The sequence below is a fragment of the Furipterus horrens genome, unplaced genomic scaffold, assembly GCF_987537825.1.
Source record: "Furipterus horrens unplaced genomic scaffold, mFurHor1.1.pri manual_scaffold_9, whole genome shotgun sequence".
In the NCBI taxonomy this organism is placed as follows: domain Eukaryota; kingdom Metazoa; phylum Chordata; class Mammalia; order Chiroptera; family Furipteridae; genus Furipterus; species Furipterus horrens.
Window position 1 is genome coordinate 54648579 of NW_028327179.1, and position 26627 is coordinate 54675205.

The 26627-nt window shown below is 37.1% G+C and overlaps 2 protein-coding genes and 1 pseudogene across 6 annotated transcripts in view; 1 reads left to right on the top strand and 2 right to left on the bottom strand.

The window, feature by feature from the left end:
* COG5 (component of oligomeric golgi complex 5) overlaps window positions 1-3487 on the bottom strand; it is a 393705-nt gene extending 390218 nt beyond the window's left edge. For both annotated transcript variants that reach the window (XM_090287339.1, XM_090287341.1), the window contains exon 1: window positions 3357-3487. In XM_090287339.1, the coding sequence (XP_090143465.1) occupies window positions 3357-3450 (94 nt within the window). In that variant the 5' untranslated portion in view covers window positions 3451-3487. The remainder of the gene's footprint in view (window positions 1-3356) is intronic.
* Window positions 3488-3572: 85 nt separating this feature from the next.
* DUS4L (dihydrouridine synthase 4 like) lies at window positions 3573-25327 on the top strand. 4 transcript variants are annotated; one of them, XM_090287345.1, is made up of 7 exons: window positions 3574-3771; window positions 14408-14544; window positions 18889-19010; window positions 21536-21653; window positions 22703-22825; window positions 23514-23740; window positions 24684-25327. In XM_090287345.1, exons 2-7 carry the CDS (start codon window positions 14429-14431, stop codon window positions 24929-24931), a joined length of 954 nt encoding a protein of 317 aa, XP_090143471.1. In that variant the 5' UTR covers window positions 3574-3771; window positions 14408-14428; the 3' UTR covers window positions 24932-25327. The 4 variants fall into 4 exon arrangements, with proteins under 4 accessions (XP_090143474.1, XP_090143471.1, XP_090143472.1 ...); XM_090287346.1 differs by lacking the exon at window positions 3574-3771 and adding an exon at window positions 9014-9167; XM_090287347.1 differs by lacking the exon at window positions 3574-3771 and adding an exon at window positions 12294-12428.
* Window positions 15980-16326, bottom strand: LOC150001774 (cytochrome c oxidase subunit 7B, mitochondrial pseudogene; annotated as a pseudogene).
* Window positions 25328-26627: the final 1300 nt, after the last annotated feature.

Below are 26627 nucleotides of genomic sequence, written 5' to 3' on the forward strand. Positions count from 1 at the left end.
AGCTGTCATATCACCGTGCATTTTTCAAAAATTTATCAAAATTGGTGAATTTTTATGCAGCCATTTTAATACTGAAGATGGAAAAAGATATGCAACATGTTCGGCTTATTATGCTTTATTATATAAAACACAACTGAAATGCAAAAAAAGATTTGTGCAGTGTATGGAGAAGGTACTGTGACTGATCGAATGTGTCAAAAGTGCTTTGCACAGTTTCTTGATTACTCTTGACACTTTCACCAAATAATTCTTTGCTGTGAGGCTGTCTTATGCATTGGAAGATGTTGAGCAGCACCCATGACCTCTACCCACTAGAAGCCAATAGCAAGAGATATCTGACATACTCAAAATACCCAAATCAATAAAGTTATTGGTGAAAATGAAAAATATCTTTTATTTTACAGAAAAAACTAAACAAACTTTTTGGCCAACTGAATATATACCTATGTCTGGCATGTGTTGTTTCTTCCACTTCTTCTAGGAAGTTCTATTTACACTTCAAAACCAATCTTATCTAGGCTCTCCTGACACTCCCCTAACCACTCCCAGTTATCATCTTCCTCTGTATTACTATTTTATTTTGTACACAATTTTATTGCTACCCTTACAACCCTGTATTGTAGTGCCTCTCTTTATAGCTCTACAAGACTATTTCCCCTACTAAAATGGTGAGCTACTTAATGGTGGGAATTGCACATATATCAGAGTTCAAAATTTAGTTCAACTTAATTTAAATTAGGATACAATGATACATTAGACAGAATCTAACCTACAGAATCAAATAAAATCTAACCCAGAAAACACTGCCATTAGTTAGGTTTTGACAAAAGTATATAAATTATGAGAAGGCAAGTAAATAAGGGCAGTAATAAAATATACAACAGTCAGAGAAAACAATTTAGAACTGTCAGATTAGAGAAACATTCAAACCTATAAGAACTTTTATGAGTTTATTTGAGCCAACTGACAAGTATCAGAAAGTAAAATATCGACAGAATGAGAATATGCTCCAGAGAATGACAGTTCTGCACCTTATTTTATACATCAGAACCAAAGGAGAAGACCTAAGGGAGTTACACAAAATCCACTGGTGACAGATTAGGGAGGCTGGAGAATGCAAAACAGGGAAATCTCTGAGATTGGATAAAGAATAAATGAAGAGACAAATAATTCTTTTACAACTGTGGGTACAAGATAGTTAACAATTAACATTTATAGCACACAGGGATGGTATGTGGGAAAAACAGGATAACAATGAGGGGTTCTCTGGTCTCAAGCTCTGGTGGGAGATCGGGCCTTGAGGGGTATGGCAATGGCAAACCAGGATTACTCTGACATTCCCAAGGTTATCATAGATGCCAAAAGCCAGTAGACAAACTCAGTTAAGGTTAAGATTGTCCTTTGTCAAGGAAGATACCAGCCAGCCTAGGACATGACTACACACCATGACTTGCTTTTAGTTAGAAAGTTTTAATTTCAGACCACCCCTATGTGGTTACTTTAGGTCTGTCTCTGAGTTTGTAAGACCACTATGCAGGCCACCCCTGCGCTTGTCAGGTTTAGTATGTGGCCTCCCTTTTGTCCACCAAACTTTATTTGTTTATAACCGACAGGGTCTACAAATGTGTGTATATGTTTCTTACTTTGATGTTCAATTTAAAAAACCTTATTCTTTCTGAGTGGTGTGGCTCAGTTGGTCAAGTGTCAATCCCTAAGTGAGAGGTCACCAGTTCAATTCCCAGTCAGGGTACATGCCTAGATTGCAGGTTTGCATAAGAAAAGCAACTAACGGATGTTCCTCTCTGGCATCAATGTTTCTCTCCCTCTTTTTCTCCCTCCCTTCCCCCCTCTCTCTAAAAAATAAACAAATAGAATTTAAAAACCCTTATTCCACACCTATTATATGCAAAGTAATGATATTAACACTGTAGAATATAAAAAGGGGTACAGTAGTTCCTCTCTATATCATGGTTCACTTATCACGGCCTCACTGTATCACGGGATTTTTAAAAATATTATATTTAATTATCACGGATTTTTCGTTGTATCGTGGGATTTTGCGGTACTGTATAGGTATGTTGTTAAAGTTACGTAAGTTTAAGAGTGTAGAATATGTTTAAGAACATAGGTAGTGTTTATAAAAGTGTGGAAAAGGTTAATAAGGGAGTGGGAAAGGTTAATAAGGGACTGGGAATGGTTTATAAGTGTGTGAGAAGGGTTTATAAAGCCTTAAAATATATAGAAATACTAAAATAAATGTAAGGTTCCTACTTCACGGATTTTCACCTATTGCGAGGGGGTCTAGAACATAATACCCGCAATAAGTGAGGGAATACTGTATTACAATGCAGTACAAAAGATTAAATTATCAAATTATTCTAATACAAGGTAGAACATGATGATAACTTGGAAAGAAAATTAAGAACAAATGAGAAGGGTCTTAGAAATTTTGACTTTATTCTTAAGAATAAGAGATTTGGGGCTTGTTAACTGGAATAACACAATTTAATATGCTTCTCAAATGTTCTTTTTAAAATTATTTATTTGTTTGTGTTTTATTTATTTATTTTTAGAGAGAGGGGAAAGGAGAGAGGGAGAGAAACATCACTGTGTGGTTGCCTCTCACTCGCGCCCCCAACTGGGAACCTGATGTGCAACCTAGTCATGTGCCCTGACTGGGAATCAAACCAGCAACACTTGGCTCACAGGCCAACGCTCAATCCACTGAGCCACAGCAGCCAGGGCTTTAAGTGTTCTATGTTTAGCTTTTAATATATAGCAATTTCTGTCTAAAACTGTCAGTAAACCTAACTGCTATGCACAATACATATCCTAGCTTGAACGAATGCTCCAAACCTCCTATGTATGGTTGTGGATAAACACCTTTAAAGAAACAAACAAACCTACAACAATTGTCATTTGTTTAGTCTAAGGATTTAACAGAGGAGATGTTCTCAATTCTATTTAAAAATGAGGCACTCTTTCATTAGGTGTCTGTCATCGATTCTAGGTCTCACACTTCTCATGGATGGAATGCTTCACCCTTTTGTCAAGAACTTAGGCAGCAGCCAGCGGCTGCCAACGTTGAGTAACTGGTTGCAAGGTCCCAGGACTCCAGGGAAGCCCCAGGTGCGTGGAATGTAGAGTTGAAATGAGCAGCAACCAGAAATCAGGCGTCCCAAGAAACAAGGTCTGCAAGGCCAGCACCCAGACGCCAGTGGGCCGGACGGAGGGGAGTGGTCACATAGAGACAGGAAAACTTTCTGCAAAGCGACGGGCTGAATTCACAATCTGGGCCCAAGTGCGGCGCAGAACAGTCCCGTAGCCCCACGATCCGACCCGCCCCGACTCCTTACCGTCCTGCAGAATCTCTCGGACTGTCGCTGCAGCCACCCGGGAATCCAAAGCCCCAAGGCCAACCAAAGAGACACCGCCTTCACCACCTTCCATGTTGGCAGGTACCAGCGAGATGACGTTAGCGGAGGGCATATCCCGCCCAAGTGGTGACGCAAAATCGCGGCGCCGTCTGCTCCGCCATGCTCCGCCTACAGCTTCAGACCTGCCTGGTGAATTGGCTCAATAGCAGCTGGGCAGGTCTTGGCTGGGAGCCGTGTGTCCCAGAGCCGGCGGGCGCCGAAGTCTTAGCTCACGCGGAATCCGAAGCCACGGGGCCGTCGCTTTCTGCCATCTCTCCCCGTACCACTGGGACTTGAGTGGTTCTCAGGCCGAAAAGGTGGACACCGGAACGTGGCCGCAGCGCTTAACGCTAAAGCAAGTATTTAACCTAAGAACAGGGGTTTCTTGGAGGCAGGAGAGGAGAGTGGTGGTTTGTGGGAGCTTCGCTTGCGTTCCACAGGCCCAGCTGTCGGAAGTTAGTAGTTACCCAATTTTCTCTGTTTCACGCCTTGATTCTCAATTCTGGGGTAAAGGCAGGTGGAAAACTCTTGGGAAGGAAAGTTCCCAGGGATGAATAGTGAGAATTAGGTAGAGCCGAGAGTGGATGAAGAAGGAAGCCTGAACCAGGAAAAAAACATGTGGACTCGGTCTCTGTCCTCTCTCCCATAAGATCAGGACTTGCTTTTCAACTTCATCTCAGTGTCAGCCACGTGCTATGAAAGATGCCATACTCATTCATATTACAAACTGATGGATTTTTCCATATCACAACAATACTGAAGCTGTAAATTCAAATTAGTTCTCATCGTCTTCTCAGCTACATCTGCATTATTCATTCACCTAGATTTCTCCCAAGCTAAATGCTAATAAATTAACATGTCAATCATGTATGAAAGAAAGTTAATTTAAGCATTTCTTTATAAAAAGAAACATGCAACTTTTCCTTTATGTCCACAGACAGCCATTGTTTTCCCAAATCAGATCTATGTGGGTCTCTTGATTTTGCTAAGTGTTTAAAGAAGGTGCAGTAATAGTATTTACCCTGTGCTAAATGCTTTTCTAAGTACTTTATAAATTCATTTAATACTTAAAACATCTCAAGTGAGCAAGTGTCATGATATACTGCGTAATGCTTTCTTTTTGTCTCTGGTTTTTCCATAATATAATTTGTTTGATCTCAATCATGGTGTGAATAAGATTGATGGTTCAGAATGCAGGTCACACAATTGCCAAGAGCAGCGTGTTCAAACTTGGGTTTCATTACTCCATAGTGTTACAGAGCAAACCTGGCTACAGGGTCCGTTAGTCCCTTCTGGGTTGCCAGAACTGTTACAGAGCGAAAGGGGGTTCTTTCACGTGGTGCCTCGGTGTAAAACTCAACAACTAGTGTTGAGGAAAACAGGTCTTTATTTACAATATTCCAACCTGGGGAAGGCAGTGAGCACTTCAGCTCAGAGCCCTGTTTTCCCACAGAACCCAGCACTTCCCTTGCTCCCCAAAAGGCTAGAAGCCGAAAACATGCCCAGAAGTTCCCCATCCCTTACCTGTCAGCTGTGTCCTTCAGGATCTGGGGTACAACAGTCCAGGAAAACATGTGCCATGTTGCACTGGATCACGCATGGATCTCCCTTTGCCCTTTCAAAGCTGCATGGAGATCCTCCCTTCTCAAAAACACATGGAGAACCTCCCCTAAAATGTCTGCCACTTATTTTTAAATCCCTGACTGCGTGCTGTGACGCAGTGGGCATGGTAACCAGTTCTGACCATTCACAGAACCTTACATAGGCTGTGTGCTTTTTCTATACCATTCCATGGTCCAAAAACCCCTCCCATCTTCTTGGGGCCTTGGAAGTGTCAAAGCCATTTGTGTAACAAAGACACTAGCCACTAGCCACAGGCATGTGAAGGCATCTTAAAAGCTGTTTCCTTTTCCCCATCCCCCAACCCACAGGCTCTGGGGATTTTTGGACAACCCCCTTCTGTAACAACAGTACACAAAATTTTAAATAAGTCTTGAATGTTAATAAGCATTATCTTTGAAATATGTAATTTGTTTTTCTTCCCTTGGCTTTTACATTGGAAAACTTTAGGAAAGTTACATAATATTTTTCATTCAATGAGTCCCCACTATACATACCAGCATGAATCCCTATCCTATCCCAAAGGAGCTAATATGCAATTGTATCACATGCTTTGTAGTTTATGGATTTGTTTTCCCTCATGCTTGGTTGCACACTGAAATCACCTAGAGAGTTTTAAAAATCACTGATGCCAGCACCCTAAGTCCAAAGATTCACAGTTAATTGGTCTGGAATATGGTTTGGGCATCCTGATTGTTAAAAAGATCCCCATGTCATTCTAATGTACAACCATGGTTGCAAGCTACTGATTTATGAATTTATTCAACAAAATTATAAGAATCAATAAGAATAAAATTGTTCTTGTGAAAGTCACTAATGACTTTGTTGCCATCGCACACATTTTAGTCTTTACCTTACTTAACTTTTCTGTAATGTTTAAGATGCTTATCCCCTCCTTCCTTTGTGATATCTCCCCTCTCTTGGTTTTTGAATATCAGTCTTCGGGTTTCTTCTTCCCAGATCCAGAGTTAATCTCTCATCTCCTTTGCATTCTTCTTTTTTACTTAAATGTTGATGTTTTGAAGGCTCTCTTGCAAGGTAAGGCATCCTTAAGTATTGCCCATGTTTTTAGATTAAATTTATCATTTAAAAGTTAAAGACTCAATCTATATCTTTAGCTTTTTCCTGAGCACCCTATCTATGTGACCAGTTAATGAGGCATCACCATCTGGAAATCCATCCCATCAGCATCTCAAGTTCAGTGTGCCCAAATGTAAACTCATGTTTCCCTGCCAAAATCTATTTCTCCTTCTGGTTTTCTGTCTTGTTAATTCAGATTGCCATCCATCCAGTCTCTAAAGCCAAAAGTGTACACATCATTCTTGAATTCTTTCTTCCTATGTAATGCACTGTCATAAAGTGATTTCTACCTTCTAAGTATTTTGCCAGTTTATTGTTATTTCTAAATAGATCCTAAATTTATTCTCTTTTCCCTTATTACCCCAGAGTCCCAGATCAGACACTCATTATGGATGTCCTGACCTACTACAATGACCTCCTTATATTTTGCCAATAGCCCTACTCCCTCCAGTGAAATATTTCTAAATCAGAAATCTGATCTTGTGGTTTCCCTGCTAAAGTTTTTCAGTTACAACTAGTAACAAGGAGTGACACATACATGCAACTTGTATAAAAATATGTGGTGCACCCATGGAAATATGTTGCATGAATATGTTAGCATATTGAGAACACATGTAGAAATCTATCGAGGAGAAAAAAATGGTTAAGAACCAAGGCCCTACCTCAGCAATTTTCAACCAGTGTGCCACAAGAATTTTAAAAATGTGATACCTGCCTATTTAGTCAGGGGCACTGACCTCTTCCCTTAGATTGTCAAATAAAAGAAATGACAACAGCCAATACAACAATAGCTGTCTGGTATAAATGAATCAAAATTATACCTTTTTTTTTTTTTTTTTTTTTTTTTTCGGTCAGATTGGCAAAAAATATAGTCGAACCTCAGGTTCAGGTCTTGAACATTTCCAATCTCAAACAATTCAGTTCTCAAACAGCATTCCAAAACAGATTAAGTTCGAGAACTGAGGTTCTGCTGTATATATATACATATATATATATATTTTTGGGGGGTTGCTGTAGGATTTTTATAATTAATTCATGTATGACATGAGATGGAAAAGGTTGAAAATCTGTGTCCTGCATTATATAATCTAAAATAATCATAACCTGGTATAAGGCCCATTCCTATCTAGTTCCTCACACTCTCTAGTTCAGTTAGAACTCAAATAACACTAAACTACTAATGATTCACTGAAAACATCAAGCACTTTCAAGCATCTGGTTTTATATGAGTGGCTGGACACTCCCATGTAGTTACAACTGAAGCTTTCCTTCTTCCATTGTTGATGATACCCTCACTTCTCTAGACAGTTCCACAGTGGTTAAATTGTGAGTGTGTGCATGTGTGTGTTTTGGAGCTATTGTTATGTGTATTTCTAATATGTTTTTAAGGACATAGGAAATGTATTTTCATCTGCATTTCCAATATCTATCAGAAACTTAACATTTGTTGAAGAAACAGGTGTTACTATACTCTATAAAAGTAATTGAAAATACACATGGTAACATAACAGAGTAATGAGTGTAGTGAGTAAATAATATCAACTATCTAAGATTCAAAAAGACTGTCACGATGGGGGATTATGAGTATATACAGAGACCCGGGCAATGAAGATGTGCTTAACATTTAATTAAAGGTACCACTTGGTTAACACACTTGTGAGAAATGGAGAAGTAGAGAAAACCCTAGATTTCTGACTTAGTGAATAGGGGTGGATAGTGATGGCATAACCAAGATATGAAATGCAAGAGAGAAGAAATAGGTTTGACTCATGAAAAGAACTGTTTTGTTATTTATAGTTTATATATGTCATATCATCCTAATGAATTTTTATTATAAAAAAGATAATTAAGGTCAAGATGGTGGTGTAGGTAAATGCGGTACTCACCTCCTCTCACAACCACATCAAAATACTACTGAACTATATAACAACCATCATTAAGGACTGCCTGAAATCCAGCTGAATGGAAGCCCTATAACTAGGGAATTAAAGAAGAAGCTACATTGAGACCTGTAGAAGGGACAGAGACATGGAATAGACTGGCCACACATCCACGTGTGACAGATGAAAACTGGGAGACTGGTAGGAGGGACGGAGATGTGGAATGGACTGACCACACACCCACATGAGGTAGATGAAAATTAGGAGGGATATCAGCTACAGAGTGAGGAGTCCCAGCTCCACTGCAAGCCCCCCAGCCAAGGGTTTCAGTGCCAGAAAGAGAAGTCTCCATAACTTCTTGCTGTAAAAACAAGTGGGGGTTGAGGCTGAGGGAAACAGAGGGACACTGGAGTCCCAGGCAGTTCCTCTTAAAGGGTCCATACACAGACTCAAAATCACTCCATCTGAGCTCCAGCACTGGGGCAGCAACTTGAAAGGCACCAGAAACATACAGGGAGCAAATGAATTGTCCAGCATCAGGGGAAAAGCTTGGGGCAGAGGGGTGGCAGTTTCTCAGCAGCTTTCTCCCAGAGAGAAGTGCTGGCAGAGGCCACTGTTCCTTTGATGAGCCCTCCCCACAAAGAGCCAGCAGGCGAGTGCCATACCCAAGATTCCATCAACCTGGCTAATACTGTTTGCCCTGCCCTGGTGATTCCTTGAGTACCCACCCCACCTAATTTTCAGGTTCACCCAAGCTATGTCCAGTGGCTTTTCCATACAAATGGCATGTCTTGGCGCAGGCTTCAGACTTAACTAAAATCTCTCAAACAAGCAACAAGCAACATCTTCCCTCAGCGTGCCCTGTACCTCTTGCTAAGTGAACCCGGGCCCGGCACTAGCAGCTTCCAGCCTTGTTTTGCAGCTTGGCCTCACCTGAGTATCTCCAAGCTCAGCACAAGTGGCAGCCTTCTGCATATCTCTTTGTAGCGCATGCTGAATGGCCCTGGGCAGAACACAGATGGCAACTGACCTTGGCCTACACCTCTTGGGAGGCCAAGAGCCTATACGTCCAGTGGACAGCCTCAGACCACATTGAAGCGTCACCTCCCAACCACCTTCACAAGCTACACACTGAAGGGATGGATGCTGTGAGCACCAGAGCCCTACAGAAGTAAGTCCTGCTCTGTGGAGTGGGCTCCTGCATAGCTTACCTGCCATGGTGATCACAGGTCAGTATTTGGTGGTCACATGCAGCCCTTAGATCCAACCTGCCAAGAGGTAAATCCTTTCCACTGATATGCCAACAGTAATCAAGGCTTAGCTACAACAGGAGGGTGTACACAGCCCACACAGGGCACACCTCAAGTTCCCAGCATGGGTAATTAGGGAGGATATGCCACTGGATGCTAGAGGACACCTACTACATTAGGCAATCCTACCAAGCCTGGGAGACATAGAAGCTATACCTAATACATAGGAATGAACGCAGGAAGGCTGCCAAAATGAAGAGACAAAAGAACAGAACAGAACTCCAAAAAAGAACTAAACAAAATGGAGGCAAGCAATCTACTAGATGCAGAGTTCCAAATACTAGTTATAAGGATACTCAATGAACTTAATGAGAACATCAACAGCATAAAAAGGGACCAGTCAGAAATGAAGGATATACTAACTAGAGTAGATAAAGCCAAGAATCAAATCAGTGATTTGGAATATAAAAAGCAAAAAACACCTAATCAGAACAGCAAAAAGAAAAGTTCCAAAGAAATGAGGAGAGTTAAGGAGCCTCTGGGACAACTTCAAGTGTACCAATGTTCATATCATGGATGTGCCAGAAGGAGAAGAGAGAGCGCAAGAAGTTGAAAACCTATCTGAAAAAAATAATGACAGAGAACTTCCCTAACCTAGTGAAGGAAATAGTTGTGCAAGTCCTGGAAGCACAGAGTCCTAGACAAGATGAACCCAAAGAGGCCCACACCAAGACACATCCTAACTAAATGCCAAAGGCTAAAGACAATTTTAAAAGCAGCAAGAGAAAAGTGGTTAGTTATCTACAAGGGAGCTCCCATAAGACTGTCAGTTCATTCCTGACAGAAACTTTGCAGGCCAGAAGGGATTGGCAAGAAATAGTCAACAGGATGTAAAGCAAAGACCTGCAACCAAGATTACTCTACCTAGCAAAACTATCATTTAGAATAAAAGGACAGATAAAGAGCTTCCTAGATGAGAAAAAGATACAGGAGTTCATCACCACCAAGCCAGTATTATATGAAATGTTCTTTAAGAAGAAAAGAAAGATCAAATATTTGAACAATAAAATGGCAATAAATACATATCTATCAAAAATTTAATCTAAAAAACAAAATAGCTCTAGCCAGGTGGCTCAGTTGGTTGTCGTGCTGTCTTGAACACCAGAAAGGTTGTGGGTTTGATCCCTGGTTGAGACACATACGGGAGGCAACTGATTGATGTTTCTCTCTCAAATTGATCTTCCTCTCTCTTCCCCTAACTCCCTTCCTCCCTCCCTTTCTCTCCCTTCCTCGCTTTCTAAAATCTATTTTAAAAATAAGTAGAAATTAAAATTAAAAAAATAAACAAGCAGAACAATAACAGAGTCATAGATACAGAGAACATTTTGATGATTGCCAGATAGGAGATGTTTGGGGAGATAGGTGAAAAAGTGAAGAAATTAAGAAGTACAAATTGGTTGTTACACAATAGTCATGGGGATGTAAAGTACAGGATAGGGAATATAGTTAATAAAATTCTAATAACTATTGGTGGTGTCTGATGGGTACAAGATTTATCAGAATATTCACTTAGTTATGTAATATCTAATCACTGGGATATATACCTGAAACTAATATGATAATGTATGTCAACTGTAATTTAAAAATAAAAGGTAATCTTTTAAAAATATAATGAAAAGATAAGATGCTAATAACTGTACACATTTTTATTAGGTTAGGCTTATTGAACAGTGATTAGTAAAACTAGTTTATCATATTCCAGTTGTACATTCTACCTAAGGAAATTATAATAATTGGCTATATCTATACTTTCAGGATTAGGCAAATAAAAACTTGCATGTTGAGCAATCAACCTTTCTAAAATTGGCCTGTATCTGTTTCTAAGTTTCTAAGGCTAAAGACTGAAATATGAAAAGAAGCTAATGCTATGAAATTATAAGATTTTAAGTATAGCAACTGTGAAATACTATGAACCACCTAATTGGTAACTTGAACCTCTTTGGTCAAAAAAGTAATTTTCATATTTATCATGAAATTTTCACTAGATAATAATACATTAAGTTTTAAAGAATAACAGAAGGTTTTTTTTCTCCTTTGTTTTGTGATTCAGGTACAAAGAATAGGATTTGAGAATGAGAATAAACACTAAACATACCAGTCTATCTTTTGAAATGCTAACTACTTAAAGTTGTTAAATTTCCTGGATAAAACAAGGTATTTCAAAGTGCCAGATATACATTTATAATACATGAAGTGATTCCAATCAAATTTTCTAGTTTATCATTGCCAAAAATTAAAATTCAAGAATAATATGAAAAGTTATAACATGGTATACTATGAAAAAAATCTTATAGTTTTCCACATCATGATCATTTATTAATTTGAGCAGGAAATATTACTGTGTTAAGTATAGAATTTGAAGTCGTTAGTTTTTGATATAAACAAGAATAATCTGTTCAGAACATAACATCATAATTTCCCATTGTGATAAAAACTGTCAGTAACTTGTAGAGGCAGAATTTTGTGGTATTACATTTGATACTGTGAGAAGTTAAAGAAATTTCTGATCCCACCCTGGCCAGCGTGGCTCAGTTGGAGCATTGTCCTATATACCAAAAGGTTGGGGGTTTGATTTCCAGTTAGGGCACATACCTAGGTTGTGGGTATGGAATGCAACCCACCGATGTTTATCTCTCCCATCAATGTCTGTCTGTCTATCTGTCTATCTCCCTCCCTCCCTCTCCCTTACCCCATTCCTCTCTAAAAGCAATGAAGAAATGTCTTCAAACCCTGACCCACATGGCACAGTTGGCTGGGCATAGGTCACAAAATGGGAGGTTGCCAGTTAGATTTCTGGTCAGGGCACATGCTGGTTGCAGGTTTGTCTCCAGTTAGGGCGCATACAAGAAAGCAGCCAGTCAGTGTTTCTCCCTCACATCAATGTTTCTCTCCCTCTTTTTCTCCCTCCCTTCCCCTCTTTATAAAGATAAATAAAATCTTTTAAGAAAACAAAAGGGGACTTTCGGCCAATATAAAGACTTAGACAGAATGCTGCATTTCCCTCCACAAATAAGAAGGAACACAACTACCTCAAAACTAGAGACAACCAGAAGTTTCAGAAAATCAAGCTGCATGGAAGTCCAACAAACAAAGCTATAAAGAAGAGATACTCATCCAGACAGGTAGGAGGGGCAGAGCCGGGGCAGAGAGAACATGGTGTGGTGGTGGCAGCAGCAGTGGCAGTGGCAGACCGGCAGAAAGTGTAGTTACACGTTTTCAATAGTAGGAAGAGACACCTGGGGAGTACTCCCAGCACCAGACCAGACCACACAGCTCACGGTCCCAGCGCCAGGGAAAATAAAGCCTCATTGCTTCTGACTGTGCAAAACAGTGGGGCTTGAGGCGAAGGAAGAAACTGCTGGTCTCTCAGCAGAGTCTGCTTGTTTAAAGGGCCCCCATAGTTCTAGAATGTCTGCAGACCCACCCACTCTGGGAACAATGGCCAGAGCAACAGCTAGAGGGGCGCAGTCCCATACGGAAGTGGGAGAAATGCCTGGAAAAGGGGTGAGTGCTGAGGAAGCAGCATTGTTCCCCCACATACAGCACCACAACGTGGTGAAATGGGTCGCCTTGTACTGACGAATACCTAAGGCTCCACCTCTTAAAACATAACAGGTGCAACAGCTGTACCTAAGACACAGAGGCAAACAAACACTGGAGCCTGTCAAGATGAGGAGACAGAAGTAGGAGCCAAAAGAGGGAATAGATCAAGGTTTCAGTGGAGAAATAAGTGACAAGGAGATAGCCAACCTAACAGACATAGAGTTCAAAACACTGGCGATAAAGATGCTCACAGGCTTAACAGATTTGCTTAAGTATGGCAAACGCATAAGGGAAGAAGTGAAGGCTATGCTAAATGAAACGAAGGAAAATCCACATAAAACTAATGGTGGAGGGAAGGAAACGGGTTCAAATCAATGATTTGGCACATAAGGAAGAAAAAACAGTCAACCAGTGCAGAATGAGGAAACAAGAATTGAAAAGAATGAGGAGAGGCTCTGGAATCTCTGGAACAACTTTAAATGTGACAACATCCGAATCAGGGGTGCCAGAAGGAGAAGAGGAAGAACAAGAAATTGAAAGCTTAAGGGAGAAAATAATGGAAGAAAACTTTCCAAATTTGGTGAAAGAAATAGACATACAAGTCCAGGAAGCACAGAGAGTCCCGGGCGAGCTGGACCCAGAGAGGACCACACCAAGACACATCATAATTAAAATGCCAAAGGTGAAAGATAAAGAGAGAATCTTAAAAGCAGCAAGAGAAAAGCAGAGAGTTACCTACAAAGGGGTGCCTATAAGACTTATCAGCTGATTTCTCAAAAGAAACTTTGCAGGCAAGAAGTGGCTGGCAAGAAGTATTCAATGTGATGAAAAGCAAGGACCTACAACGAAGATTATTCTATCCAGCAAAGGTATCATTTAGAATGGAAGGGCAGATAAAGTGCTTCTCAGACAAGGTAAAGATAAATGAGTTCATCATCACCAAGCCATTATTATATGAAGTGTCAAAGGGACTTATTTAATAAAAAGAAGATCAAAACTATGAACATTAAAATGACAACAAACTCAGAACTATCAACAACTGAATTTAAAAAATAAAAACAAAATCCAACTAAGCAAACCAGAATAGGAACAGAATTATAGGTATGGGGATCGTTTGGAGGGTTATCATCTAGGAGGGGAAAAAGGGAGAAATGAGGAAATGGTGCAGGGATTAAGAAGCGTAATTGGTTGCTACAAAATAGATGGCAGGGAGTTAAGAATAACATAGGAAAGGGTGAAGCCAAAGAACTTATATGCACGACCTAGGGAGATGAACTTAGGGGGATGGGATTGCTGGAGGGAAGGGGGATACTGGGCAGAGGGGAGCAAAGGGAAAATAAATTGGAACAACTGTAACAACATAATCAATAAAATATACTTTAAAATAAAGAAAAAAACATTTAAAAATGTTCTCAGGTCAAGGATAAAGAAAAAAGATTTCTGATCCCACAGGCCTAATGAAAAATGTATGTTCTTGGCTATTGAAATTGTTAGAGTGATAGGAATTCATTTAATGAAAGTAACTTCTCTATGTAAATTGATTTTTTTTTTTTTTCAGATTTGAAACAAATCTGTGTTCATGAAGAATGACTGCATACAAACCACAATATGTCAAGAAAGAAAAAAAGATCCAGTAGAAATGTTTCATTCTGGGCAGCTGGTAAAAATCTCTGCCCCAATGGTTCGATATTCAAAGTAAGTATTGTTAAATGGTGATTTTCTTTTTATGCTCTGACTTTTTAAAAGTAAGACCACTTCACCACATGGCATCTTCAAACACTTAGCTTTGGGATCATGATTTAGGCTTGAGTTTTGGTGTTACCACTTGGCAAGTATGTATGTGGCCCTGAATAAATAATTAACCTCTTGAAGCTTAATTTTTATATCTATAAATATGGTAGTGCTTATAATCAACTGTAAAGATATGATAGATATTAAATAAATATAAGCATTCATGCACAGGTTTTTGTGTGAACATAAATCTTCATTTAATCTAGGACAAATTTCCAGGACTGCAATTGTTGGGTCATATGGTAGTTATATATATTTAGTTTTTTTAAGAAACTGCTGGATTTTTCTAAAGTGGCTGTACTGTTTTATGCTCCCACCAGCAATATATGAGAGGTCTGGTTTCCTCTTCTCCTCCTCACCAACTTTTCATAATGTCACTTTTTATTTTAGCCATGATTGGTTTGCAGTGATATCTCATTGTGGTTTGGATTACCATTTCGTGTGTGTCTAATGACATCCACCATCTTTTCATGTGCTTTTTGCCATCTAGGTGTTGTTGAGGAAATGTTTCTTTATGTCTTTTGCTAATATTCTAATTGAATTATTTAGTTTTTTATTATTGATTAGTTGTTTAAATTTTTGATTTGTGGTAAGACACACACAACTTAAAATGTACAATTTTAAACACTTTTAAGTGTACAATTCAGTACTGTTAAGTACATTCACACTGTTGTACATCCTGTCTTTTTTTATCCTGCAAAACTGAACCTCTATACCCATTAAACAATAACTCCTCATTCCCTGTTCCCACAGCTCCTGATAACCACCATTCTTTCTCCCTCTATGAATTTGACTAGTCTATGTATAATATTTCATTTAAGTAGAATTGTACCATATTTGTCATTTTGAGACTAGCTTATTTCACTTAGCATAATATCTTGAAGTTTCATCCATGTTGTAACATGTATCAGAATTTCATTTTTAAGGCTGAATGATATTTCATTGTATGTATATACCACTTTTGTTTATTAATTCATTAATTAATGAACACTTGGGTTATTTCCATCTTTTGGCTTTTGCGAATAATGCTGCTATGACTATGGATATATAAATACCTTTTTGAGACCGTTTTTAATTCTTTAGGGTCTATGCTTAGAAGTGGAATTGCTGATCATATGGGAATTCTATTTTTAGGTTTAGAGGAACCTCCATATTGTTTTTCATAGTGGCCATACCATTTTACATTCGCACTTGCAGTGCATGAGAGATTGATATTTCAACATCCTCAGCAACACTTTTTTTTTTTTTTTTGAAGGTTTCAAATGTACTTTATTTCTTCCATCGTGCCATATTTTAATGGGTAGACAGTGCTTTCCACTTGGCAGCAATTACGAGTTGATTTTGAGCCCGTTAATTATTACGCCGGCTGGGATGATTACTAATCTCTCCACTCCTTTGGGGTGACTCTGCCAACGGGGGACAGATTCCATTCTATTCCAATTTGTGTTGCTGTATATGCCCATGCAGCAATACAGAAAGTGATTCCACTAGCTAATACAGCATTACCATATTTGTCATGGAAATCAGGTGTGCGTTTCTGGTTGATCTGCCTTGCCGTTATTTGCTGAATGCTACGAACTGGGAGACGACCTAGCGCGTTTTTGGCCAAAGGAAACATTGTGAAGCTGAAGACATAACTGCAGCGACAGCACTTGCTGGTTTGTCGCACCTTCGCGTCCCGTACCCTTGCAAAGAACCAGCAACACTTTTTTTTGTTTGTTTTTTATTATACCCATCCTAATGGATATGAAGTGATATCTCACTGTGGTTTTGTATTTTGTTAGTGATGCTGAGCATCTTTTAATGTTCTTTTGGCCATTTTATGTCTATTCTGGAGAAATATCTATTCAAGTCCACCCATTTTGGATCAGGTTATTCTTTTGGTTTTGAATTTTGTTTACTGTTGAGTTTTGAGTTCTCTGTGTATTCTAGCTATTACTATTGTCAGATTTGTGGTTTGCAAATATTTTCTCCCAGTATATAACTTATCTTTTCATCCTCTTAATGAATTGTCTTTTGCAGAGCAAAATTTTTATTTAGTGATTAAATCTAACTTATCGATTATTTTTATATGTAAATTGTGCTTTTGATGTGAGGAGTAAGAAATCTTTGTGTAGCTCTAGATTCTAAAGATTTTCTCATATTTTTTCTCTAAAAGTCTTATGGCTTTATGTTTTACATTTAAGTCCATGATCAATTTTGAGTTATTTTTTTGTAAGTGTGAGGCTTAGGTTAAGGTTCATTTTCTTTGCCTATGGACATCTAATTACTTCAATGCCATTTATGGAAAAGGCTGTCTTTCTACTATTGAATTACTTTTGCATTTTTGTCAAAAATTAGTTGAGCATGTTTGTATGGCTCTATATCTAGATTCTCTATTCTTGTTCCATTATCTATGTGTCTATTCCTTCACCAGTACCACAGTCTATTACTATTGCTAGCTATATAATAAATCTAGAAATCAGGTAGTCTGAGTCCTCCTCTCACTTTTTTTTTCCCCTCAAAATTGTTTTAGCTATTCTAGTTCACTTTCCATTCTAAATTTCGTGATGATCTTGATCTGTATCTACAAAATATCTTGATGGAATTTTCATAAGAATTATATTAAATATTTATATCAACTTGGACAAAATTGAATTTCTTACTATGCTGTCTCACCCAACTCATGAATACAGTATGTCAAGATTTATTTAGATCTCGTTTGATTTCTTCCATCAGTGTTGTGTAGTTTTCAACATATAAATTCTGTATGTGTTTTGTTAGACTTATACCCAATTTTTTTGAGAGATTGTAAATGGTATTATACTTTTAATTTTGGTGTCCATGTGTAAATTGTTGGTATATAGAAATAAAATCAATTTTCATATATTAATCTTGTATTCTGGAAACTTTAACTCACTTTTTGGTTCTAGGAGGGTTTTTTGGTAAATTCCTTGGGATTATATGCTTAAACAATCATGTCATCTGCAAACAGGGACAGTTTTATTTCTTCCTTTCCATCATATGTCTTTTGTTCCTTTTTTCATGCCTTATTACACTGACTAGAAGTTCCAGCACTGTTTTGAATAAGAATGATGAGAGCAGACATCTTTGCTTCTTAATCTAGAGGGAAAGTAATCTATCTTTTAGCTTTAGGTATAATGTTAGCTGTAGGGCTTTTTGTGGGTGCTCTTTATCAAGTTCTATTCCTGTTTTTCTGAGTTTTTTTTATCATGAGTAAGTTATTTTGTCAAATGCTTTTTCTACATTGATTGCTATAATCATATGAATTTTTTCTTTAGCCTATTCATATAATGAATTACATTGATTCTGAGTATTGAATGTTCTGTTTGGTTGTTTCCTGACATCCCTACAGCAGGGGAAAGATGAGGCACCACCTCATTATGATCTGGTGGATGTAAAAGTCCAGTTTCCCCACTTGGTCTCCTTTGACAGTCTGAGGGCAGGAGCTCCACATTATTGCTGAGCAGGGGTGAGAGTTGTGGCTACCCATGGAATGGGTGGCCTGCTAACCACTGGGTGATGATGAAAGTCCTGGCTCTTCACTATGCATGCTCTGATACTACTCCCAGTGGGGAGGGAGAAGGGTACTTCACTACTACTTGGTATTTGTGGAAGTCCAGGCTCCCCATGAGGTCTCCACTAATACTACTGAGGGATACCTTGTTACTTGCAAGCAGGGATTAAAATCCCAACTACCTACCTGGCCTTTTCTGATACTACCTGGAAAAGGTGTTGGAAAACCTTGTTACAGCCTTGGAATGGTAGAAATCTGGGCTCCCCACTCAACCTTTGTGGAGGGGGAACCATATTTCTTTTTTTCTTAGTGTTTGGCTGGAGTAGAACTGCTATTAAAGTTTTCTGTCTTGCTAGGCGTTTGATTAGGGGGAGCAGACTTTTGTTGGGGCTGTTTTGCCTGCACCTGTTGTCAGCTTCTTTAGCTCCAAGTCTGGGTTATTTGAGGCAAAAAGAAAACCCAGGGAACTCACTATTGTTAATCCTCAGGTCCCAAGGTCACTGTCTTGCTCTCTCTTCTCCACCTTTCAGAGTTTTCTTATATTTGTTTTACATATAACATCCAGGGTTTTTAGTTATACTAAGCAAGAATTACAGGGAATAGTACATCTCCTCCATCTTCCAAGAGGCAGAACTTTCCTCTAATAAATATTTAATAATTAACTAAATTAAACTTGGAAGTACATTTGATTGTCACCACAAATGCCTGATTAAAATTTTATCTGTTTACAGGTTGGCTTTTAGAACACTAGTAAGAAAATACAGTTGTGATCTGTGCTATACACCAATGATAGTTGCTGCTGATTTTGTCAGATCTATAAAAGCCAGAGACAGTGAATTTACCACAAACCAAGGTATGTGAAACTCAGAGTTTGCTGACTTGGTAAAACTTACAAAGGAAAAAGAACTCAACTGTTTTGTCTTAAGCAGAGACAACACAATTCAGAGACTTTATTTTAAAATATTTTAGTTTTTTTAAATATGTTTTTACTGAGTGTCTTCTAACTATGGATGGTATAAAAAGTGTAAGGTTAGCCTTCCCTATGGCCCCCTACTCTCACCTGAACTATTCTAGTAGATTTCTATTGCAGTGTCCCCAGTCTTGTCCCATTGCAAACTATCCCACAAACAGCCCAAAGTGACCTTTCTAAAATGTAAATTTGATCACAACTCTTAGACCTCTCATTGCCTAAAGCAGTGATTCTTAAAGTGTGAGTCCCCAGACCAGCAGCAGCAGCAGCATCTGGAAACTTGTTTGAACTGGAAATTCCCAGGCTCCATTGTAGGCCTACTGAATCAGAAACTCTGGGTATGTGGTCTAGCCATCTGTTTTAAAATGTCCTCCAGATGATTCTAAGCTTGCTAAAGATTGAGAACCACTGGCGTAAAGAGTAAAATTCCAGCAGCTATGAATAATACATAACATTCTTCATGATCTAGTCTCCAAATACATCTGCAGCTTTATCTTTCATTAGTTTCTCTCCATAGCCCACTGACTTTATTATTCACACATACTAAATTATTTAAAGTCCTTGAACAAGCCCTATTTTCTCACACTCCTCTACTTAGACTATCCTTCTCAGTCATGCCTGTCCTCTATATCCCCATTTCTCTGGCAAATGACAGTTACTGCTTCTTAATCTGGCTCTTGAATTTTGTGGCCAAGATACTTTCCTAATCACCCTCTACTCATGTCCTTTCTTTGAAGTACAGGCTTTATGCTGTACTTAATCCTACTGTGTTATAATTTCCTTTTTAAATACTTGTCCTCCTGCTAAACTATGGGCTCCTTGAGACCTGGAACTATTTCTTACTGGCTGGTATCCTCAGTTCTAGCACAGTGTTGAAAATATATTAGACCCATAAATGAATGTAACTCCCCTGAGTTACAAAGGGGAATGCAACCTACATCCTGAGGAGAAAGCAAATTCTCTGATCCCATGATAATACCATAAATCGGTGGAAATTGGATGATATCCAGAAATCTGCATTTTGGCAAACACACAGTAAAACTCATACAGTTAGTCATCAAAAAGTCTTTAGAAAAATTTAAATACATCTATTCAGAGTTTATAACACTAACCTAAAGATGAAAAAAATTGTCCTTAAAACCTGATACATTTGGCTATGTTAAAATTTAAACTTTTATATGTAAGAAAAGAGCACAAATATACTCAAAGACAAACTAAAACTGGGGAAATATAATATTTTTTATATTTATGGTAGAGCTAAGTTCATTGACTTATTAAAAACCAAATAAGAAAACAAGGAACAAGTAAAAGAAAAATTGTACATAGAAAAATATACAAAGAATATGGAGAGTCTGGCAAGAAAAATATACACTATTGGATACACGATGTAGAATTAAGTTTCAAGAAAATAAGAATTTTCGTCTATATTGTTATGTATCTATGTTGGTAGATTGTTTTGAAAGAAATTTTTATAATATCTATCAAAATGTTAGGTGCTTATTCATCAATTATAGGCCTAGGAATTTACCCTATGAATATACAATATTCCCTCACTTACTGTGGGTATTACATTCTAAACCCCCAACCCCCGCGATAGGTGAAAATCCGCGAAGTGGTAACCTTACATTTATTTTAGTATTTATATATATTTTAAAGCTTTATAAACCCTTCCCACTCCCTTATTAACCTGTTCCACACTTTTATAAACACTACTTATGTTCTTAAACATATTCTACACTCTTAAACCTATGTAACTTTAACAATATACCTATACAGTACTGCAAAATCCCGCGATATAGCGAAAAATCTGCGATAAATAATTAAATATATTTTTTAAAATCCCGCTATACAGTGAGGCCGCAATAAGTGAACTGCGATATAAAGAGGGACTACTGTACTCACAAAAGCATGTATGTAAGAGTATCCTCATCACATTGTTTGCAAGAACCACAAATGAAAAACAGTCTAGAAGTATACTGTGTGGCCCACCTGCATACAGTGGAATATGCCACTAAAAAATAACAAAGTAAGTCTTAGTACAGCTCCCAGACACATCAGATTTAAAAGAAAGCAATAGACATAGCAATGTACATAGAATGTACACATTTGTTTAAATTTTACAGGTACACATAAAATTGTTCTGGAATACAGTAACTAATTCTCACCATTGGAAGAGGTCTGTCAGCAGTGTTGTACTTTTCTTTTTATAAAACTTTATACTGTTGAACTTGTACTAAATATAAATTGTTTTTAATTTAAAATACTTAAAATTATTTTAATGCTCTCTTGTTTGAAGAGACACTTCTTGGGCTAAAAATAGTTATTTTATATTTTACAAACACTAGTTTGGTATTTCATGTATATATGTGTTTCTGTGAATTTTAACATTGAGGTGTTTATTTTATCAGGTGATTCCCCATTGATTGTTCAGTTTGCTGCTAATGATGCAAGACTTTTATCTGATGCTGCGCGAATAGTCTGTCCTTATGCAAATGGAATAGACATTAACTGTGGTTGCCCTCAGAGGTAAAGCTCAAAGAAGTTGGAAGAATTTTCAAAAATATTAGAAAAAAACTATGTGGACATGGTAAACTACTTTTCTAGTTTTCCAAGAATTAAAAAGTAAGGAAAATAGGCACTTGGGCTCTAAATAAGAAGCAAGAAAAAATAAGGAAAGATTACTTAGGAACATACATGCAAAGGTATTTTCTGATGGCTAACACAATGTATAGACTCTTGACAACTGTTTTATTTTACCTCACCACCAGAATTGTTTTAATCTGTGGATCTGCCTTGAACCAAATCCATAAGTGCTTATTGAGACACTAATGTTTATAGTAATTTCTAAAACATATTTTTACTGCCATGTCAGACATATTTGGTTTAGAGACTATGATTCTATGATTTGGGAGCTCACCACTTATTTTCTCCAAATTAATTTTCTTTATAGAAATACCTCCTTATAATTACACTTTTTTTCTATATCACAGTTACTTGTTTGATTCTAAATAATTAGGTATTGATAGATGTCCTTAATTTGACAATAATATCCCTACGTTTCTGACATTGTACTAAATTATCGGACACTAATTCAAAATGTGTCCAAATAATACAATCAAGGTTTTAAGTAGAGCATAATCCAAATTAGATCAGACATATTTATATACTCATTAAGAGAGTTAAATAAGCTGTTGAGTGGTGTTGGGATGCTGTAAGCCAAAATTATCTCTCTGCTATTAAGACTAATAAAATCACTTGTTATGTACAATAAACATTAAATTTGAAATTTTAAAAATCTGAAATAATTGCAATTAATTACAAATACTTAAATCTGTTTTTGTTGAATGAATGTTAAGATAATTTGCTTACTTGCCAATGAAAACCATTTCCCCTAAGTACTTTTTGGTCTGGGAACATATTTTCCTAATCTTAAATTAATCTACTTAGAAACATTGGGTTTATGAATTGTAAAAATCTGATTCCATTCCAGATTGCTACATAGGGAAATAGATGCACTTACAGCGCCTTTACAATTTTATCTTCTCTTCAACTATTGTTGTGTTGGCTTTATAAAGGTGGGCAATGGCAGACGGTTATGGAGCTTGCTTAATAAACAAACCAGAGCTTGTTCAAGATATGGTGAAACAAGTAAGAAATCAAGTGGAAAATCCCAGATTTTCAGTATCTGTTAAAATAAGGTAAAGACATATTTTAATCCACTGACAGGCAGTTCTTTACTTAGGAAATAAAAAGAGTATTCCTTCAATCTGGGGTTGCAGGGGTATCTATCCTTAATTTATAGCTGGTATGTGGAAATGTTGAAATAAGATACTTAGTAAGTGGATATATACCATAATTTTTACTTATAATCCAGAAAACTTCCTCTTTGTATTTTTTAACAGAAATTAAAATATCCCTTTATCATTAAAAACTTTCCCCCCAAAAAAACCCTCAGCTTTTTCTATGTACTACTTAACTAATTCTAAGAAACATTCCTGGTACCAAGAGTAGAGAATCAGAATGGTATTTGCACAAAAATTTCACAATGAAAAGAAACCAGGAATCAGTTTTTGGTGACAGATTAAAAATATATTACACGATAAAGTATTATATTCTCCCACTTGGGGGATGGGGCGTGTACAGCAAAATTAGGATAGCATCTTTCAATTCATGTGTGACAGTACTTGGATGACTTTTTCAGTTACAAAAATCAAAGGGGAGGAGCACTAGGTAAGATAAAACTTGTCATCCTATTGTTGCCAATAGCGAATAGTGGCATGTAGTGATAATATGATATAGCAAAACTAAAAAACGTTTTATATGAAATATTTATTAATTTTAGCTTTGATTTGTGTGCTATAAAAAGATATAATTTTGGAATTATAGGATCCATGACGATCTTACAAGGACTGTAGATCTTTGTCGAAAGGCTGAAGCAACAGGTGTCTCCTGGATTACAGTCCACGGGAGAACTGTTGAAGAAAGACATCAGCCAGTTCACTATGAAGCCATTAAAATAATTAAGGAAAATATGTCTATACCTGTTATTGCTAATGGAGACATCAGAAGCTTAAAAGAAGCAGAAAATGTGTGGCATATTACTGGGACAGATGGTAAGAAATAAGTACTTCAATTTTTGTCTTTTAGCTAGCAAAATAAGTAGGGATGGGAGAATAATGTTAATGTTTTCATTATTTTTCTTTAAATTGGAACTATATTTTCTTTCATACTGGTTTAAGCTAAGTAATTTATTAAAATGTTAACTCTTCTACTTAGAAACAATAGATTATTTTATTATTATTTTTTTTTTAATCCTTACTGAAGGACATGCTTATTGACTGTAGAGAAAGGGGAAGGGAGGGAGAAGAGAGGGCAAGAAACATTCATTTGTTGCCTTTAGTACACGCCTCGACTGGGGACTGAACCCGCAGCCTAGGCATGTGTCCTGATCCGGCATCAAACCCCTGACCCTTCTCTTTAGGGGACGATGCCCAACCAAGACCAGGGTGCAAACAATAGATAATTTTAATTGGGGTAAATTCAGTCAGTTACTTTACTGCCACCATCATCCAGTGAATGACCAGTTAAGAATCTTACACATAGCCTATTAGTAAAATAGAACACCTAGATTAGAATTGAGAGTTAGGAACCAAAAGAATCCCAGACTGCTATGCAGTTTCATTATCCTCTAAATTACTGGCATACCAAGCCCTGTGATACCTATTGCTAGGTGGGAGAATGCAGATAAAATTAACTTCAAGCAAGCCCAATTAATGACAGTCTGGATTTACCCTTAACAGAAAGCTTAAAGATTAATTGTTTAATGTAGAAGTCTAATAAAGAATATCAGTAAGTAACTGTACCTTTAAACTTTCTGGGTTTATAAAAAGAACTACCAAAATAAATTGTGTTATAATTGAATTAAACAGACTAATATAAGGGCGTTGTGAAACCTTGTAATACTACTTTTTTTTTTAACTCTCAGTTTGTTTGAGTTTGAACTTGTAACTAGGAAATTTTAATGTGTGGACAAATGTGATATGCTTTAATTTGTAGGTGTGATGGTTGCAAGAGGACTCTTAGCAAACCCCGCCATGTTTGCTGGATATGAGGAAACACCTCTGAAATGCATCTGGGATTGGGTTGACCTTGCTCTTGAACTTGGAACTCCTTATATGTGTTTCCATCAACATTTAATATACATGATGGAAAAGATAACTTCAAGGCAAGAAAAAAGAGTATTTAATACTTTGTCAAGCACATCTGCAGTCTTAGATTACCTTACAGACCATTATGGGATTTGACTGGACTTCCTAAGTTACTTTAATATATACTTTAAAGGAAGTGTGTTTTTAACATTTTTAAATAAAACTTTTTATTTTAATACTGAAAGTATGACTCATATATTATCTGTAAGTTAACATGAAGTATGTTATTAATGAAAAAAGTGCAGAGAAGTGACAGAACAAATGCCAACCTCTGTAAAATGAAAAGAAACTAGACATTCTGTATAAAGTTGCATTGAGGGTTTAGATTAAAAGTTCAAATTGGAAAACCACAGTGGTACTTCCTAATTCATGAATTACACCCCCCAAAGTATTTGTTTTAAATGGTACGTAGCTGAATTTAATTAGATATTTTCTATAATTTAAAAATGTTTCCATGGAACTCTAAGTGACATTAAACTTGCTACATTTCAAGGCTTCTATATCAGCGGTTTTCAACCAGTGTGCCACTTCATACTGGTGTGCCACAAGAATTTTTAAAACAAGCAATAGATACCTATTTAGTCAGGGGCAATGACCTCCTTTCCCTTAGATCGTCAAATTAAAAAATGACAACAGCCAACATAAAAGCTGTCCACTGTGAATGAATCAAAATTATACCTATTTTTTTGTCAGGTCAGCAAAGAAAATTTTTTGGTGTGTGCCACATAATTTTAGTAATTAGTGAGACGAAAAAAGTTGAAAATGGTTTTTCTAGATCTTTAGAAGATTCAAAGATTGATAAGTATAATTACCTAAAATAATATTAATTGCACTCCCCCATATTTTAAGTATAGAAACATGTGGTAGCTAATCTGAAAGTGATTATATGTTTGAAACATTTATTTCCTGAAGAATAATAACCAGATTTTATTTTTAGTTTAAAAACCTAATATTCAGATTCTGTTTTTTAGCAATGTCATTAATATGCCTCCCAGCAGTTGATAATAATTTTAACTTTAAAGTTCCATGTTTTCGGAATGTTACTGATAGAATTTTGTTGTTGGTGATTGTGCTACTTCAAGAATATCTCAGGTAAAATAAAACAGTTCCATAATCAAGGTATTGGTCAATGTTTATGAACATGAAAACTTAAGGAGACAATTATCTAAAACTGCCTAATTCAAGAGTTTGGGAGTATTACATGAATCAATTTTAACACAAGCACTGTGTTGTCATATTTTTTTCTTAGGCACATTCTCCTTTCATTTTTCAGTTACTGTATACTGATTCAGGAATGGAATCCGAAACACTCCAACCAACTGAGCCACACCCAGGCAGGGCTCAGTTACTGAATTTTTAAAGATAATTGGCTTTTTCACTTGATAGGAGTAGTATACAAGCAAACAAGCCATCAGCACAATTTTGTAACTTAACTCTGAGGTGAATACTAGTGTTGCGACAACAAAATAATTAGATTAAGGTGCACAGCCTTCCAAAGGTACCGGTGTGGAAGGGCAAGGAGTCCTAAAAGCGTTTCATTTAAAAAAGAAAAAAATTCTTATGCTTAATTTATGTTGACTTTTATGTGATCAAGTATATTTGTGATAAGAAAAAGCACCGACTTAATTTTTTTATATTCTGTAATTACGTCTTTTTCATCCTTTATTAAATAATACATATTTAATAATGAGTATGTTCACACAGTTTGAAAACCTGGAAAATAGCCATTGAAAGAAAATATCCATACCCACAGTTCCCCTTTCCTGTCAGTCTCCAAACATCGCATTTAAGC